Source organism: Esox lucius, chromosome 14, assembly GCF_011004845.1.
Source record: "Esox lucius isolate fEsoLuc1 chromosome 14, fEsoLuc1.pri, whole genome shotgun sequence".
Taxonomy (NCBI): Eukaryota; Metazoa; Chordata; class Actinopteri; order Esociformes; family Esocidae; genus Esox; species Esox lucius.
This window is the reverse complement of record NC_047582.1, coordinates 3,471,305-3,489,792: the sequence shown is the minus strand read 5'-3', so window position 1 is coordinate 3,489,792 and position 18,488 is coordinate 3,471,305. Positions and strand designations below refer to the sequence as shown.

Sequence of the window (18,488 nt, the reverse complement as noted above, 5' to 3'; positions counted from 1 at the left end):
AGAGCAGAGACGAAATCGTGTGGTCCCCAAACCTGACACCCTCCGGCCCCTGGCTGCACCTAGAAATTCTGTCCATAAAAATTACGAACAGAACCGGCGACAAAGGGCAGCCCTGCCGGAGTCCAACATGCACTGGGAACAAGTCTGACTTACTGCCGACAATGCGGACCAAGCTCCTGCTTCGATCGTACAGGGGCCTGACAGCCCTTAGCAAAGGACCCAGGACCCCATATTCCCGAAGCACTCTCCACAGGATGCCGCGAGGGACACAGTCGAATGCCTTCTCCAAATCCACAAAACACATGTGGATTGGTTCGGCAAACTCCCATGAACCCTCCAACACCCCGTAGAGGGTATAGAGCTGGTCCAATGTTCCACGGCCCGGACGAAAACCACACTGTTCCTCCTGAATCCGAGGTTCTACTAGTAATGAAGGAATCTCATTAATGCTATAATCTAATCAACCAATCACATGGCAGTTGCTTCAATGCATTTAGGGGTGTGGTCCTGGTCAAGACAATCTCCTGAACTCCAAACTGAATGTCAGAATGGGAAAGAAAGGTGATTTAAGCAATTTTGAGCGTGGCATGGTTGTTGGTGCCAGACGGGCCGGTCTGAGTATTTCACAATCTGCTCAGTTACTGGGATTTTCACACACAACCATTTCTAGGGTTTCCAAAGAATGGTGTGAAAAGGGAAAAACATCCAGTATGCGGCAGTCCTGTGGGCAAAATGCCTTGTTGATGCTAGAGGTCAGAGGAGAATGGGCCGACTGATTCAAGCTGATAGAAGAGCAACTTTGACTGAAATAACCACTCGTTACAACCGAGGTATGAAGCAAAGCATTTGTGAAGCCACAACACGCACAAACTTGAGGCGGATGGGCTACAAGGGCAGAAGACCCCACCGGGTACCACTCATCTCCACTAGAAATAGGAAAAAGAGGCTACAATTTGCACGAGCTCACCAAGATTGGACAGTTGAAGACTGGAAGAATGTTGCCTGGTCTGATGAGTCTCGATATCTGTTGAGACATTCAGATGGTAGAGTCAGAATTTGGCATAAACAGAATGAGAACATGGATCCACCATGCCTTGTTCCCACTGTGCAGGCTGGTGGTGGTGGTGTAATGGTGTGGGGGATGTTTTCTTGGCACACTTTAGGCCCCTTAGTGCCAATTGGGCATCGTTTAAATGCCACGGCCTACCAGAGCATTGTTTCTGACCATGTCCATCCCTTTATGACCACCATCTACCCATCCTCTGATGGCTACTTCCAGCAGGATAATGCACCATGTCACAAAGCTTGAATCATTTCAAATTGGTTTCTTGAACATGACAATGAGTTCACTGTACTGAAATGGCCCCCACAGTCACCAGATCTCAACCCAATAGAGCATCTTTGGGATGTGGTGGAACGGGAGCTTCTTGCCCTGGATGTGCATCCCACAAATCTCCATCAACTGCAAGATGCTATCCTATCAATATGGGCCAACATTTCTAAAGAATGCTTTCAGCACCTTGTTGAATCAATGCCACGTAGAATTAAGGCAGTTCTGAAGGTTAAAGGGGGTCAAACACAGTATTAGTATGGTGTTCCTAATAATCCTTTAGGTGAGTGTATAATTGAACCTCAAACCTGAATGTTTAACAAAGGAAACATTTGTTTTGAGCTTTCTCAGGGGAATACATAAGTGTGCACAATTATTAGGCAACAATTAGTGTGCAGAATAATTAGGCAACTAAATTACAAAAATAATTTCTCCAACTCACTTTATTTATTCTAAATTTTTAGAGTAATTGCAGCAAATATGTAACTAAAAATGAAAATGAAAAAATATTTAGTGACCAATACAGCCACCATTATTTTCAGTAACTGCCATGAGCCTTCCATCCATGCAGTCTGTTAGTTTCTTGATCTGTTCACGATAAACTTTCACTGAAGCAGCAACCACAGCCTCCCACATGTTGTTCAAAGAGGTATATTGTCTTCCCTGACTGTAAAGCTGAAGTTTGAGAAGGGTCCACAATTTCTCAATAGCATTTAAGTCAGGTGAGGAAGGGGGCCAGGTCATTATTATCTTTGAGGCCCTTGCTTGCTAGCCAAACAGATGCATGTGATGGAACATTATCCTGCATAAATAACATGGCCTTCTTGAAAGCTGAGGACTTCTTCCTGTAATAATGCTAGAAGAAAGTATCTTCCAGAAACTGGTAGTAAGTATGTGAGTTGAGTTGGACCTTTTCAACCCTCATCCTTAATGATAAACAGCCCATACCTGTAACCCTCCTCCACCTTGATGGCCCCTGACACAAAGTGGTGCCCTGTGTCCATTAGTGATGGCCACAGGCCCATCCATGTGGTCCATCAAGAATCACTCTCATTTCATCTGTCCATAAAATCTGTCTTCTGGCATTTCTTTGCCCAATCTATATGCTTCAATGTTTGAATCTTATTCAGTGGTGGTCTCCTTTCAGCCTTCTTGACCTTGTCTCTGAGCACTTGACACTTTGTACTTCTGGACACTCCAGGTAGGTTGCAGTTCTGGAATATGGTGGCACTGGAGGATAATGGTTTCCTGGTAACTTCACGTTTAATTCTTCTCAAGTATTTTGCAGTTAATTTGCGTCTTTTCTTCTCCATGCATTTTTTGCACCCCAGTTGACAATTCGTAACAAAAGTTTATGTGTCCGGTGGTCATGCATCTATAGATTGTCTTTATCAAGAGTGTTGCATCTGTCTGAAAGGCATTTTACAATTTATGACTTTTCAGTGTCAGTTAAATCTCTTTTTTGGCCCATTTTATGAAGCTCATGGTCATGAAGCTGCCTAATAATTATGCACACCTTGATATTAGGTGTTATTCACTGTTGCCACACCCTCCCTCATTACACAAATACATATAATCTTGAAATGATTCAATCCAATTAGCCTTCAAGTTATTATGGTTGGAAAATGTGCATAGAAATAATAATACAACCAGAATACTCACTTGGCTAATAATTGTGCACGCAGTGTATATATATACAGGTGCTGGTCATAAAATTAGAATATCATCAAAAAGTTGATTTATTTCAGTAATTCCATTCAAAAAGTGAAACTTGTATAATGTATGCATTCATTCCACACAGACTGATATATTTCAAGTGTTTTTTCTCTTAATTTTGATGATTATAACGGACAACTAATGAAAACCCCATATTCAGTATCTCAGAAAATTAGAATATTGTGAAAAGGTGCAATATTGAAGACAACTGGTGCCACACTCTAATCAGCTAATTAACTCAAAACACCTGCAAAGGCCTTTGAATGGTCTCTCAGTCTAGTTCTGGAGGCCACACAATCATGGGGAAGAATGCTGACTTGACAGCTGTCCAAAAGACGACCATTGACACCTTGCACAAGGAGGGCAAGACACAAAAGGTCATTGCTAAAGAGGCTGGCTGTTCACAGAGCTCTGTGTCCAAGCACATTAATAGAGGCGAAGGGAAGGAAAAGATGTGGTAAAAAAAAAAGTGTACAAGCAATAGAGATAACCGCACCCTGGAGAGGATTGTGAAACAAAACCCATTCAAAAAGGTGGGGGAGATTCACAAAGAGTGGACTGCAGCTGGAGTCACTGCTTCAAGAACCACCACGCACAGACGTATGCAAGACATGGGTTTCAGCTGTCGCATTCCTTGTGTCAAGCCAATCTTGAACAAGACACAGCGTCAGAAGCGTCTCGCCTGGGCTAAAGACAAAAAGGACTGGACTGCTGCTGAGTTGTGTTCTCTGATGAAAGTACATTTTGCATTTCCTTTGGAAATCAAGGTCTCAGAGTCTAGTGGAAGATAGGAGAGGCACAGAATCCACGTTGCTTGAAGTTCAGTGTAAAGTTTCCACAGTCAGTGATGGTTTGGGGTGCCATGTCATCTGCTGGTGTTGGTCCACTGTGTTTTCTGAGGTCCAAGGTCAACGCAGCCTTCTACCAGGAGGTTTTAGAGCACTTCATGCTTCCTGCTGCTAACCAACTTTATGGAGATGCAGATTTCATTTTCCAACAGGACTTGGCACCTGCACACAGTGCCAAAGCTACCAGTACCTGGTTTAAGGACCATGGTATCCCTGTTCTTAATTGGCCAGCACACTCGCCTGACCTTAACCCTATAGAAAATCTATGGGGTATTGTGAAGAGGAAGATGTGATACGCTAGACCCAACAATGCAGAAGAGCTGAAGGCCACTATCAGAGCAACCTGGGCTCTCATAACACCTGAGCAGTGCCACAGACTGATCGACTCCATGCCACGCCACATTGCTGCAGTAATTCAGGCAAAAGGAGCCCCAACTAAGTATTGAGTGCTGTACATGCTCATACTTTTCATGTTCATACTTTTCAGTTGGCCAACATTTCTAAAAATCCTTTTTTTGTATTGGTCTTAAGTAATATTCAAATATTCTGAGATACTGAATTTGTGGTTTTCATTAGTTGTCAGTTATAATCATCAAAATTAAAAGAAAAACATACTTGAAATATATCAGTCTGTGTGGAATGAATGTATACATTATACAAGTTTCACTTTTTGAATGGAATTACTGAAATAAATCAACTTTTTGATGATATTAAAATTTTATGACCAGCACCTGTATATATATATATTAAAATAAACAAAAACTTTTATGAACTAAGGCTAGGTACTAAGACTAGGCATTCATTTGAGGAATATATTTTTTTGCTCTATTTTGTATAATTTTTGACAAATTCCAATTTGTACAAAATATTGATACTTTAAGAGCTTGTCATAGAGATGTGTCCAGATGTGAACAACATTTGAAGGCTTTGGTTTGTGTGAGTTGTTGATTATTTAGATAACACAGGAATAATGACAGTATTACCTAACAAGTCTGATAGAGAGATTGGACAATTTAGCATTGCACATTTAGGGTATTCAGCTAAGAGAGTCTCAAGAAAAGCAAACTGCTAACTGTCTCAATATAGATAATCTCAAGCAGTGAGCCTTAAACCTACTCCTGCAGTAATGCAGTGTTTCATCCCAGCTTAGTGCTGTCATCACACCGACCTCAAATGATCTCTAACTCTTTGATTAAAGAGTCCAGTGTTTACCTGCTAAGCACATGCTGGTACAGGAGTTCATAAACAGCAGGATTGAGGATCACTGGCAATGAGGTTATGAACTGGCTGATCCCAATAAATCCTTTCTAATCACATCACTCCTCTTTTTCGTCAGTCTGGTTGGTGAGCACTCACTCCCTGATTACAGGATGTCATGCCAAATGTTCAAGTGTATGGCTGCTCCAGGGCAAACATTCTAGTTGCTTTCTTACCTCCCACTCCTCAGCATCTTCCAATTTTACTCTGATCTCATAGATAAGGGTGATCCAGCCAGAACGTGTATCAGCCTTACGGGGCGGTTCCCACAAGACCCTGAGGAATGGATAATCTTTGTCCTCCAACACTGCCACTGTTAACTTTTCGGGTGGGTGCGGCTTGACTGTAGAAGTGGAACAGAAAGATAGTAGGAATTTGTGTATTTTTACTAAAAATAGGAAGAGTACATTTCTTTTCATATTTTTACAGATAGATAAACTTTTTTGTTGAACTATCACTAATGTAACGCTATTTTTTAAGTCTCACTCATCCCTGTCCCTCAGCTGTGAAATTAATTTTGTAGTTTCAATGTCACTTGTCCATTCAAGCTTAACATTCTTGAAATCTACTGCTTGACAGATAAGTTTGGATAGTTCCTTAATGAGCTAGACATTTTGATACACTAATTTCCAGACAATGGCTCACTATTCATAACTGGTTCAATCTCTGCACATCTGCATTGGAAAAAAATAGTAACACTGCTTTCCTCTTTTTACCTGACTCATTTTAACTCCAACTCCAGCATTTTTATGACTACTTTGTCTCTGTCAACTCTACCCATTCAGCACTTACACAGATGGTCATGCATCCATGACAATCTTCACTCTTTCTCTCCTACTCGTCTCTCCTCAAAATCTCCTTCTGCAGACCATCGCTGTAGTACTTCTGCCATTCCACACTTCCCTTATATACCTGAGCCAATTGCTCTCCTAAAGAAACCAACATTTGACCACTATGATGTCAACAACAATAGCGTTACTATCTTTATTTTCCAGAAACACATATGCTGTCTGAACAACTCTGTCATCTATCTCAGAATGATCTCTGAAACCATAACCCGTCAGGTTTCAAGGCAGTTCACTCAACTGAGACCACCCTTCTTCCAATCAAAGACACTCTCCCCAATCTCAAAGCTGACTATCTTCTGTTCTCATCCATCGTAGATGTATCAACTGCCTTCGTTCTCTGTGCACATCAGTGCGACAACTCCCCCTGGAGCTTTATTCTTTGCAACATCTGTTTGAGTAAGAACTTTGCTAACACAAAGGGTACCACTTCAGTATCCAGGCACTTGTCATCTCGACAACTGAAACTCTATTGTCTGGGTTCCCCGCTTGTGCAATCAAACCTCTGCATCTCACCCAGAATGTGCAACCCACTTGTTTTCTTCACTGTCTTAGGTTATCCTATTCCATCCTGATTCTCTGCACACTCCACTAACTAATGATCTTAAAGACCCTGGTGCTTGCCTACTGAGCAGTAAGAGGAACTGCCCCCTAAATAAGAACCCAAGTACTTTGTTCCACCACCTCTAGTGTCTTTGCTGTCCCACCCCAACGAGAGGGCAGCTACCGCTCAGCAAAGCCATGTATATTTTCTGTCCTGGCCCCATAATGGTGAAACAAGCTTGCCCCTAACATTAGGACTGTGGATAAACTTTGTATCATCCAAAAACCTCTCATATTTCTTACCTATATACGCCACATCTACATCAAAAGGATCAGAGGTGTTGCTGCCCAGGGCATTAGTGGCCACCACAGTGATGTTATAGTTGACCCAGATGGATGTGTCATTCTTGTTGAAGAAACAAGTGTTGTTCCCGGCTGTTTTGTAGTCTGGACACTCATAAAGCGTTTCAGAGCTGTGAAGACATGGGACAGAGAGAGTGTCATTTTTAGACCTGGGTATATTCTTTGGTTTCAGCAGCACAAACAACCATGCCCAAGAATCCAGGAAAGTGTGGTACAAATTGGCCCAGCATCACTTGGGTTGAAGGGAGGGATGGTCGGCCTGGGATGCCTTACATAAGATACTATGGATGACTTCTACATCCCACTCTATCAACTGCTTGGGGCAGAGCGCCGCCTGCAAGCAAACTGGTCATTAGCTAAAGGAGTGCTCTTCTCGAGACTCCTTGGCAGGATGTGTTTCGAGGTATGCAGACAAAAAATTTTTACTTGATGGTGCAAGACTTGATTCTTGATATCACATATCAATGTGGGAAATGGAGGCATATTCATTTAAATTAATATGTAGTTCTATAGTAGGCTATGCTATTCTCCATATTATAATTCTATTGCACATTTCAGACTACAAAAGTATTAAATGTTGCAATTTCATGAAATACTACTGTTTTTGGTGTGTAATTGGTGTTATTTTCCCCTTATTTAAGGTAAGAATATAAATAGATTTACCTCAACCTAGAAAAAAATGTGTTCTCCTTGTAGGCATGCTTTGGTAGGTAATCCATCTATGTTTGGCAGTCTATTGGTTTTGTATCAGGGTCCATATAAGAATGTTGAAATGAACCAAGATAAAAATGCATATGTTTTTTGATGTGACACTTATTTGACAAAATTGACATTTTATAATGCTTAAGTTCTTAGGTTGTACTGACATGTAGTGCATGACATCCTGTCAACTTAAAAAAAATGCACAATAGCGAAGTTGTACCTGAAACGGTGTGAAATTGAAGACAGTCTATGCATATTCAAGTGTGTAGAAAAGCTTTTAACACTCCAATGGCTTTGGAAATCTGACTTTGTGGCTGTAGGATCTGTTGCAAACCCCATTCTGCTTTGGACAATGAATTCCATTGTTAGGGTATATGCAAAAGGATCTTTTCATTATATGGCACAACTCTGGTACAGGCAGGATTCTAGTCAAGTTTCAATTAAATTCAAATTAAAGAGTGATACTGAAGGAGATTGTTCTAGAAAAACGTCAAGGTTCAACATTAACGATGGCCCGCTGGCCTGGGGCCAGTAAGACCCAACGTCGGGCCAAAAGACAAAGACAGTCACTCAATTTCCCCATTAAAATTCATAGCATGGTATTAAAACATTTGCTTTTCATCTCTGTCATTCTTCTTGCTTCGATTTTCACTTGTGCTAATATTAAAGGGATAAGTCCAAAAAACATATTTAAAAAAAAATGCACTTATCGAAAGTAATTCAAGAATGGACATAATCATTTTATCCAACCATCCATTATTCAGCTCTGTCCCCGGCTGTAATTAGCATTCATAAGATCGTCCAAAATCATAAATGGAAACTGTTCGTCCCACTACAGCAAAGCTGCATTGCAAGTGGAAAACTACTCTTAAACACTCCAAACTAAGACTAGTGGTGTTGTTTAACTCAAAGAACATGACAATGTTGAATTCCTCGTAAAATTATTTCGCGGTATCATGTCTGACTCTGAATACGACCAGGAAGAATACTTTTTCCTGGGGACAGAACCATACTTGTTCGAACAAGAATACACAAAGGATGAATTCACTGAACCAGTTAATCCCCATCCCTTGCCCAGAATGTCCAGAGAATGGTGGTGTGGCTGTGGATCGTGCAATCTAATGCCAACCGAAAGGGAATGCTTTTGTTACGAGTTGAAACTATTAATTCCAATGCTGGAGACCATGAATGACCCTGAAGCTGAACTCGTTCCAAGATGTATGGTTGATCATCCGGATTTCACCCCCCTTCTAACTCCTGGGATGCTGGAGCCTTTTTTTTTACATTCCAAAAATTAACTGGAAGACGTTCTAGGCCAGAGGGACCCAATGACCAGCTCTCAAAATAGTAAGTAGCTACCTACATTAGCAAACAAGTGTATAAGGTACAACTATTTATTTGGATGGGGCAATTGAAAGTGCTTTATATTCTTATGCTTTGTACTATCTGGTAAATAAATGCAGATTTCAGTATCAGTTCTAAGCCCTTGCTCCCACCTAGTGGTTTCTTCTAGAATTGTATCCTTAAGGGTAGCAACTTCCTGTTAAGCAGCATTCGTGTTTCTGCCAGCTAAAGAGAGGCTGCACTACTATGGGTTTTGCATATTTCTAAAATGGGACATTGGAAAGTATTTAAGTCTTTAAGTTGTCTTTGTTTGTTCTTATTCATTTAATATGCATCTTTGTAAGAGCAGGTTGTGTTTGCAAAGTGGCAACTACTTATGTTCTTTCTCTTTATCCTAAAGTTCCATTGTGTTAAGCAAATTGTGCTAAAGCTCAGCTAATGTGTTAGCAGTGTACCAGTAATTTTGTTCTTTCACTGGAAGTCCCAATTGTGCTAATTCATGCTAATGCATAGCTATTCCGAAATGTACTTACCTGATTAGTATGTAGTATGTGGATCCAGAGACATGTATTTGTTAGGTACATATAATCTGCTAAATTACAATGTATGTGAATAATAACTAATATACATTTTCTTTCTTCTGAAATTACAATTTTACAAAATAAGAATAATCTCAGTAAAGATTCCAGACAATACTTCTGCCTCATGGTTCTTTATTGGTGATTTGTTCTTTGCTGTCTGCCGAACATTATACATACACATAATGTAAGGGTAGAACATGCTTAAATAGAAAAAACTTTCAGGCATACTAAAAACTAAATTTAACATTAGTGTATGTCTGACCTAGCAAGACAAACACCTAGTTGTTAGCTAATCCCTTTCAAATTAATTTGCTGAGGACGTTTTAGAATGTCTCATGTCGGCTGTAGTTTTTTTTTAATGTTGTCGAGTCCATAGACGATCTGTTTATAGTCAAAAGTGTTCTTTTTTTATTCAAGCAGTAATCTAGGTTGCTATACTTGGCTGGACATAGCCAATCAGGCAGGCATTTATCTGATTAACAAATTTTTGCTAATTATGGTTCTAAGTTTCATAGCGTGATTGTACATCTGTTTAGGCCTGTTGTACATCAGACTGAAGATTATGCTTTTGCATCGACAATGTGTGAGGAGGACCGGTGTAGCATCACCATTTTCTAGAAGGCCTTTTCAACAGAAGCTTGAACTTATTGAAAAAGGACAACCAACACCAGTATTAGCAGGTTTAGTGCAAGCTAGCAAGAGCTATCATAGCTATCATAGCATATCATAGCATTTTCAAGCAAGCAGCTACGATCGCTACTTGTGGTTAACAGCCAGTCCGAAAACCACTAAGTTGTACTGTTGGGACTGCTTGCTTTTCAACTCAGATAAAGGGCCAAGGGTAAAATAAGTAATTCCTCAGGCACTATTTGTCCATTGTTATGCACACACATTGAATTTGGTCATGTCAGAGGGTGCTGCAATGATCAGGGAATTTTTTTCCCACCTCTATGGCCTGTGGATTTTGCAGACTAAAGAGATGGATGTGCAATTTTGTCTGAAACGGATTCAAGAGTTTTGTGTCATCCTGGAGAGGAAGAGGGCCAACTTCCACGCCATCTACGAGGACACAGTTCGGGAGGCCAGGGTACTGACAGAGCGCAGGGTCAAAGCACAGGAGGACGCATGCACCCATTACAAACTCCCAGTACCACTAGCTGCACTGCGGGATAATTGACAGCCTTCTCACTCAGGTGAGGGCCACAAGAGACTAATGTTCATTGCCCTTCTTGACCCACAACACTTTACTGGCTATACGCAGATCTTCCTTGACACTGCACTCTCCAATCTGGGGGAAAAATACAGACATCACTTTGACGTGTCGTGTCTGAAGACAGAACTTTCAGTAATGTGCACTGTCTGATCTTAAATGACAGAGCCCAGCAGACCTCTTGCACTTACTACAACAGAAAGGACTGACTGAGACTATGCACCAGCCCTACCTTCTCACTTGTTTGGTATTAACCATCCCTGTGTCCACGGCCTCCATTGAAAGGACATTTTCTACGCTCAAGAGAATAAAAACATACAGCAGGAATAGCACAGGACAGGCCTGCCTTTCCGCCTTGGCCTTGTTATCAATTGAGAAAGGACTTCTCCAGGAGTTGAAATCCAAAGATAAACTATTTGACCAAGCCATCACTCACTTTGTGAAAAACAACAGCAGGATGGATTTTGGTGCTTTTCACTAAGTGATGCAATTTCTGAAAGGATACAAAGTCCCATTTACATAGTTTTTCCTGACTGCATCATATTATAATACTCATGATTACACATTTAGGGAATTGTCTGTTGCATACAGTATAATATGAGAATGGACGTGCACATTGTATTTTGGCCTGATGTGTTTGGTGTTTGACTGAACTGAGTGTTTGTTGCTAATGTTATGAATTTAACTGCATGTTATCTGAGTGTTGCTTGTTGGATACCATATTTGGAAACCACATGATTACTGAATGTAGTTTGAAGTGTTTTGGAGTAGTTTTCCGCTTGCAATGCAGCTTTGCTTTAGTGGGACAAACAGTTTTCATTTATGAATTCCATCGGTCGAAAAGGATAATGGCATTGACACTAACTGCTGTTCATGCATTCCAGGCAGGGTTGTTTATTAAGGGAATGAACAACTACCAAAAACCTAGACTTAAGCATCTTCATGAAAAGATGATAATGATATTTATAGTAGCCAATATCTTGATAACCATTTATAAAAAAGTAATGATGTGCATTGCATCATATTTATGTAAACAGCAATTGCTTGTATCAGCTCTCATCTCTCAAATCACATGCAAATCTGTGGTATAAATCAAAATTCTGATATGATATTTACATACTATTTATCTGTAAAATACAATTATATAATGTTTTCCTTTAATTCAGTTCGGGCCTGTAAAAATACAGTTCGGGACAGTAAAAATACAATGCGGGCCAGTAGACTTCAGACCAATAGGGCCAGTGAGAAAAAAAGTCTGGGTTGGACCCAAAATGGTCACAGAAGAACACACAAGGCGGATGACATCTGTGGATTTTCAGGAGTAAGACTATAACTTTGAACACTGCGATTGTGCAATATTTTTACCACTAGTCTTTTCAAATTTCTGGCTCTGTCAAGGTTTTTGGGATCATGGCTAGGCAGCCACAGCGTTTAAAACAGATTTCTGTCCGAATTATAATCTGTTGGCCACTTCGCTAAGCAAATCCAGTGTAATGTTTGCCCTTTTATTCTTCTTTTTACTCTGTCAAATAGGTCATTATTGTGTTTGATTTATCCAACAACAAAAATTTGACAGCTGAACGGAGAGAGACATCACAGAAATGACAGTGTGACATTAGCGAGGAAAGACAGTACTGGGGATGACGGATCCTTGTTGAGGTTTTGTTATGAGGCAAGGCTGACTTAGTTTTTTCCATGACAGTGAGAAGATTTCCACACCTTTTGCCTTTGTGTCTACATAAACAATTCCAGAAAATGTCTCTGTGTGTACGCCTACTACTTCTATGTATACATGTGTCCAAAACAAGTGAGCCACTGTGTTTATGAGTGATCACGTGAAATGGCGATGATGTGGGTGTGGGTGCGTTTTGTTTTGGGTATTGTGGGTGTCCGCCATAGTGTGCGGAGAAGAATGACAAGCGAACTACACCTTATTTGCTTAAAGTGCAAAGCAGTAAAAAAAAAAAAATCCCAGAAGTGATCCAATTTTGCTTGGCCAACTTTGTGCGTGGTCAATTTCCTTAATTAGATTCTTCTTTAGATTTAGGCATTGTTTGCGGCATGCTGTTAAAACATTGAGCTCTTTATATTCAACATCCTACCGCCAAACTAAACGGTAGTGCACATGGTCCCTGAAGTAGACCCGAGTTATGAAGATATCCTACCGCTCAACTCCACTCTCATAATCTGGTGTCTGCCTTCTATGCGGCAGAAAAGTGAATAGGTGTTTGGTTGCTCCGCCGTCTGAGCATGCCTCCCACATGTGTATGGGTCTGTATATTAATACTCACTTCTCTTTGCGGTAGAAAAGTGAATAGGTGGTGGGTAGCCCCCCGTCGGAGCCTACTTCCCACCAGCAGGTGAATGTCTCCTTTTCTGGGGATCTACAGCTGGTCACCTTTGGCTTTCCTGGGGGGGTTTGTCCTAGTGGAGAGACAACAGGTAAAACAGGTCAGACTGCAATAGGATACATAATAGACACAACATGCAGCCCTGCCACACTTTACCTGCCACAGACCAGTCAGTTACTTATTTTTTTTATTTTTTGGGTTAACTTCCTTTGACCAGGTTTTCCATTTTTTGTCATACTTGTTATGCAAGTTATTTAAATAGTTGGCAGTGTACAGTAATCATACAGCCGAACTATGAATGTTTTCCATTTATTAGCTAATGCAGCGGTTCACAAATGAAATGATTCTCCAAATCCTCGATTAGATTTATCTTAACATTTTTAGGTCATGATTGGACTCGATTTTCGATTATCTACTTTTTTCTGTGCTGACTACAATGCTGTTAAGACTATAGGCCCTGTTTTGTAAATAAAAAACAATCGATTAAATACAACAAAAACGTTTAAATACCATAATAAAATAACATAAATATAGAACATTTAAATTAACTTGAACAACTCTCAAAAATAGAACATTTACAACAATTACAATATTACAATAACATTTTTTTAATTGGTGGCTACTATGTCCTGCACTTATTACCAATTTTAATATATCTATTCATACCTTGGTATTTATTTGGCAAGGCTGCAGATCCATTGCCATAAACTTCGCTATTGAATTTGTTATTTCTTTGGCACAAAGTTTATTGGTTGTTTGGCTCTAAATGTAGCTGGGATAGTAAGTTGAGTGAGTGTTTTCTTTCCACTTATCTCAATTTCAATGTGATTCTCACTCTCAATTAACCATTATCTAAAACTGTTCATGAATAGCCAACCAGACTACTAATAAAAGACACTAGCTACTAATAAGGCAATACAACTAATGGCATTTCCATTTATTAGCTAATGCAGCGATTCACAAATGGTTTTCCTCTTGTACCCAAATTGAACAATGGTAGCAGATGACACAGAAGTAGGGGTTAACTAAGGCAATATTAATTCCATGTACAGTATAGTGTGTTGCGTTGGGGGTTAAAGAGGGGGTAGAAAATATAGTTTTGCTGGATATAGCACACACTGCCACATGTTTTCACATTATTTTTGTAATTTTACAAACTCTATTATTTCATACAATACATTCACTGTGGCAAATTAACAATAACATCAAAATAGGACTTTTTAAAAAAGTATTATTGAAATTTTGTTTATAATTTAAGACATCTGTGTGGGGGTGTAACTATTTCGATTCAAGTTTGAAAATCTAAAATAATTAGGTTCGATTTCGAACTGCGAAAGTTTGCAGTTCTGTGTCTAAAGGGATAGTTCGTCCAAATTCATATATTTCTCAAAGTCCACTCACCAAAAGATAATCCCGAAGACAGAGTAATTTTTTCAGATAATCCATTATTCGGCTCTGTCTCAGTCTGTAATTAGCATTTTAGCATCGTCCAAATTCATGAATGGAAAGGTTTTGTACCCCTATCGCAAAGATGCATTGCAAGCGGGAAACTACTCTAAAACACTCCAAACAAGTGGTGTTGTTTACCTCAAAGTACATGAGATTGTTGTATTCCTCTAAATAAATGTAATTTTTATTTTGTGATATAACTCACATTTCAAATATACGGGTACTTCCTGTCAGTTTTGTTCACATTTGTATCAATCCACGCATTATTTAGGGAAGAGGGTTTATATCACAATAAATTACAGTATTCGCTAGCTAGAAAGCAAGCAATCTATTTTGTCTTTGATATTCACCTCAGACAGTAAAACTTTATTTGCTTGAGAGAGAAAGGAAAATATATATGTATGTATATGTGTATGTATTATATATGTATATGTATATTCATAATATATATGTCTGACTCTGAATACGAGCAGGCAGAAAATCTTTTGGGGGATAGAGCCTTACTTGTTCTAAAGATAATACACAGATGATGATTTGACCGAATAGAAGCTTGCCAGCAGCTTAAGGGTGACGATGGTGAACCCGTTAATCGACAACCCTAGCCCAGAATATCCGGAGGCAATGTGTACTTTGTGTATTATAACATTGCAATCAGAAGTATTACTTGAACTTGGTGACTTGATGGAATTGCATTCGCCTTTAGTCCTCTTCTAAGTGAACATGGCCCACGATGCTCTGTAAAATGTCTCTCTCAAACTTCTCATTGGCGAAGTTGCTCCATTGATTCTCCCACAATACGACTTGGGGGAAGCAGAGGTATTGTCCCAAATGTAGAAATTAATTTCAAACCATAAACCCTGGGAGCAGGAAAACAGCGTGGTCAAGACGTGATCAGGATAAAGTCGATCCAAAGGAAATCCAGAAGTTTAAAGTTTATTTATCAAATGCACTAAATTACACAGCGTCCTCTTGCACAATGAAATTATTGTGACAAGGCACATGACATCTACGTAAGAATTAAGAAATATATAAAGCAAAAATAGAGCAATAAATATGGCAATAATACAGACTAGGATAAGCTATATCGTCAACACGGAAGGCATGCTAGGATCAAAGAACATTAAAAAGCTATCACAAACTCTGGAAAGGGCTTAGTATTTCGGTGATTGGGAGCTGTGAGGAGTGCTGCTTTCGTTGTGATTGGGAATTGGAGGATCTTGGGATCTGGAGGCTATATGTCAAGGCCGTAAGTACAATATACAGGTACTGGACATAACATTTGAATATCATCAAAAATAAATTCCATTCAAAAAGTGAAACTTGTATAATGTATACATTCCTTCCACACAGACTGATATATTTCAAGTGTTTATTTCTTTTAATTTTGATGATTATAACTGACAACTAATGAAAACCCCAAATTCAGTATCTCAGAAAAATTTGAATATTGTGAAAAGGTTCAATATTGAAGACACCTGGTGCCACACTCTAATCAGCTAATAAACCCAAAACACCTGCAAAGACCTTAAAATTGTCTCTCTGTCTAGTTCTGTAGGCAACACAATCATGGGGAAGACTGCTGACTTGACAGCTGTCCAAAAGACGACCATTGTCACCTTGCACAAGGAGGGCAAGACACAAAAGCTCATAGCTAAAGAGGCTGGCTGTTCACAGAGCTCTGTGTTCAAGCACATTAATAGAGAGGCGAAGGGAAGGAAAAGATGTGGTAGAAAAAAGTGTACAAGCAATAGGGATAACCGCATCCTGGAGAGGATTGTGAAACAAAACCCATTCAAAAATGTGGAGATTCACAAAGAGTGGACTGCAGCAAAAGGAGCCCCAACTAAGTATTGAGGGCTGTACATGCTCATACTTTTCATGTTCATACTTTTTAGTTGGCCAACATTTAAGAAAATATTTTTTTTGTATTGTTTTTAAGTAATAATCAAATTTTCCAAGATACTGAATGTGGGATTTTCATTAGTTATAATCAGTTATAATCATCACAATTAAAAGAAATAAACATTTGAAATATATCAGTCTGGGTGTAATGAATGAATATAATATACAAGTTTCACTTTTTGAATGGAATTACTGAAATAAATCAACTTTTTGATTATATTAAAAAGTGGAAAACCAGAATGTAATATGAACGTTACGCAGTCTATCTTCCAGTTGATTGTGATAGTTTTAACATCAACACGTCATTTTGCGCTAAGACTGTAATTGTGGAAATAAAAAGGTTTGCTAAAAAGTGTCAGTAATTGCATGAAGTGTGAACAGAAGTTTTTGGTGAAAAAGGCAGATTTGCAACTGCAAATCAATCAACCATCACTAACATTATCTATCATAGCTAAGTAACCTGGAAAGCTAATTAGCCACACATTCACCCAGTGACCAACAACGGTGCTCATGTACGTACTGCATTCAACTAATGTTAATGTCTTACATGAAGGACTTTGTTAGATTTGTCAGAAAGCCCACATGAAGTCTGAGTAAAGTCTCAATCATTTATGTTGCGCTGCATGTGTAATTTATGCAGACAGTAGTCGTTTTCATTGATTGCATATTTGTATAGTATACTGTATAGTTGTTTTTGCTTACTGTATGATAAATAGCATTGTTAGTGTTTGTTTGATTAAAGTGCAAGCAGTTTTATTAGTCAGCTTTCATTCACAATGAGTGTCATGAGCACGATGAAGGATGGCAGTGACATTCATCAGTTTTTTGGGTTGACTCAGAAAAGTAAGCTGAGAGCGGTGGGAAAATTAGTACCAGTCAGATGATAGACGTACACAGTAGTACAAGAGGTGAGTCAATGTTTATTGATATAATAATCATTGCCATTCTAATTGGAAATGGTTAGTAATCCATTCCTGAACATCAGAGCAAGAAACACAACTGGTTTACTGATAGTATTTATTTTATGTTCACTCTGGTGCGTTCAGAGTAAAGAAAGAGAGGGAGAGAGAGAGCATGAGGATGTCAACGGAGCAGGGAGAGCAGGTGACACGGAGGTGAGTGAGAAAAGGAGAAAATATTGATAAACGATCTGATATTGCCAATTTGAGTTGTTCTGACAGTATCATACTTAATGTTGGCACAACAGAGGTTAGGTTAAGGCACAGGCACTACTAAGGTAAGGTACAGGTGTCTCTGAGGTTAGGGATAGGTCAGAGGGTGGGGAGCAGGGGAATATTCTGTCTTTGGACTCAGGTGACCAACTAAAACATTTTTATGTTTTACTTGGGTGGACCCCCAGGCCCCCGGCTAATTTGGGCCCCCCCCCAATGATTACTCCATGGCTACGCCTTGCTATATGTCATCCTGGTGATGGAACTGTGAACAGACCTTACAGTTATGGTAACAAGTGAAAGCTCAAGTCTTCTCTCCCATGTCCCTTGTACATTTCTTATGACCACAGCATTTGACACAATTACAAATATTATTCTGATGTCCACCAAAGAAAATGGGCCAGCTTGGCAAAGCAACCTATCTTCACATAGCTTGTTGAGGTTAAAGTTCACGCTAACCTCGCTGACATTACTGCCGAAGCTGTGAATGGTGGCTATAGTAAATATTTCGCTAGTGCCAGTTTGAATTCAGCCAATTCCGCCGGCTGTACAGTAAAAAAAAAAGCTGCCGCGACAGATCACTCAATGTAGTTTGAAGTGTTTTGGAGTAGTTTTCGCTGGACGATGCAAATAATGCTAACTACAGCCTGGGACAGAGCTGAATAATGGATTGTTTGACAAAATGACTGTGTCTTCAGGATTATCTTTTGGTGAGTGGTCATCCTGCACAATGAAATTAACGTTTTTACACATGCAAATGTGTTGCCTGAGATGTTCAAATGGTAAAGCCCCAGCAAAATTGGGTTGTGACCCACCAGTTGAGAAACGCTGGTCTAATGAAAATTTTTGACACACAGTACATCTTTCATTTAAAC

The 18,488-nt window shown here is 39.5% G+C and overlaps 1 protein-coding gene across 2 annotated transcripts in view; it reads right to left on the bottom strand.

Moving 5' to 3' along the window:
- The window catches only part of prlra (prolactin receptor a), a 39,589-nt gene that overhangs the window by 9,881 nt on the left and 11,220 nt on the right, over positions 1-18,488 (bottom strand). Inside the window, exons 3-6 of one of the 2 annotated variants that reach the window (XM_029125314.2) lie at positions 13,031-13,163; positions 6,843-7,012; positions 5,328-5,494; positions 968-1,024 (exon numbers count right to left, since the gene is read on the bottom strand). In XM_029125314.2, coding sequence (XP_028981147.2) covers positions 968-1,024; positions 5,328-5,494; positions 6,843-7,012; positions 13,031-13,163 — 527 coding nt within the window. The remainder of the gene's footprint in view (positions 1-967; positions 1,025-5,327; positions 5,495-6,842; positions 7,013-13,030; positions 13,164-18,488) is intronic. The other variant, XM_010866571.3, reaches the window with a different exon arrangement.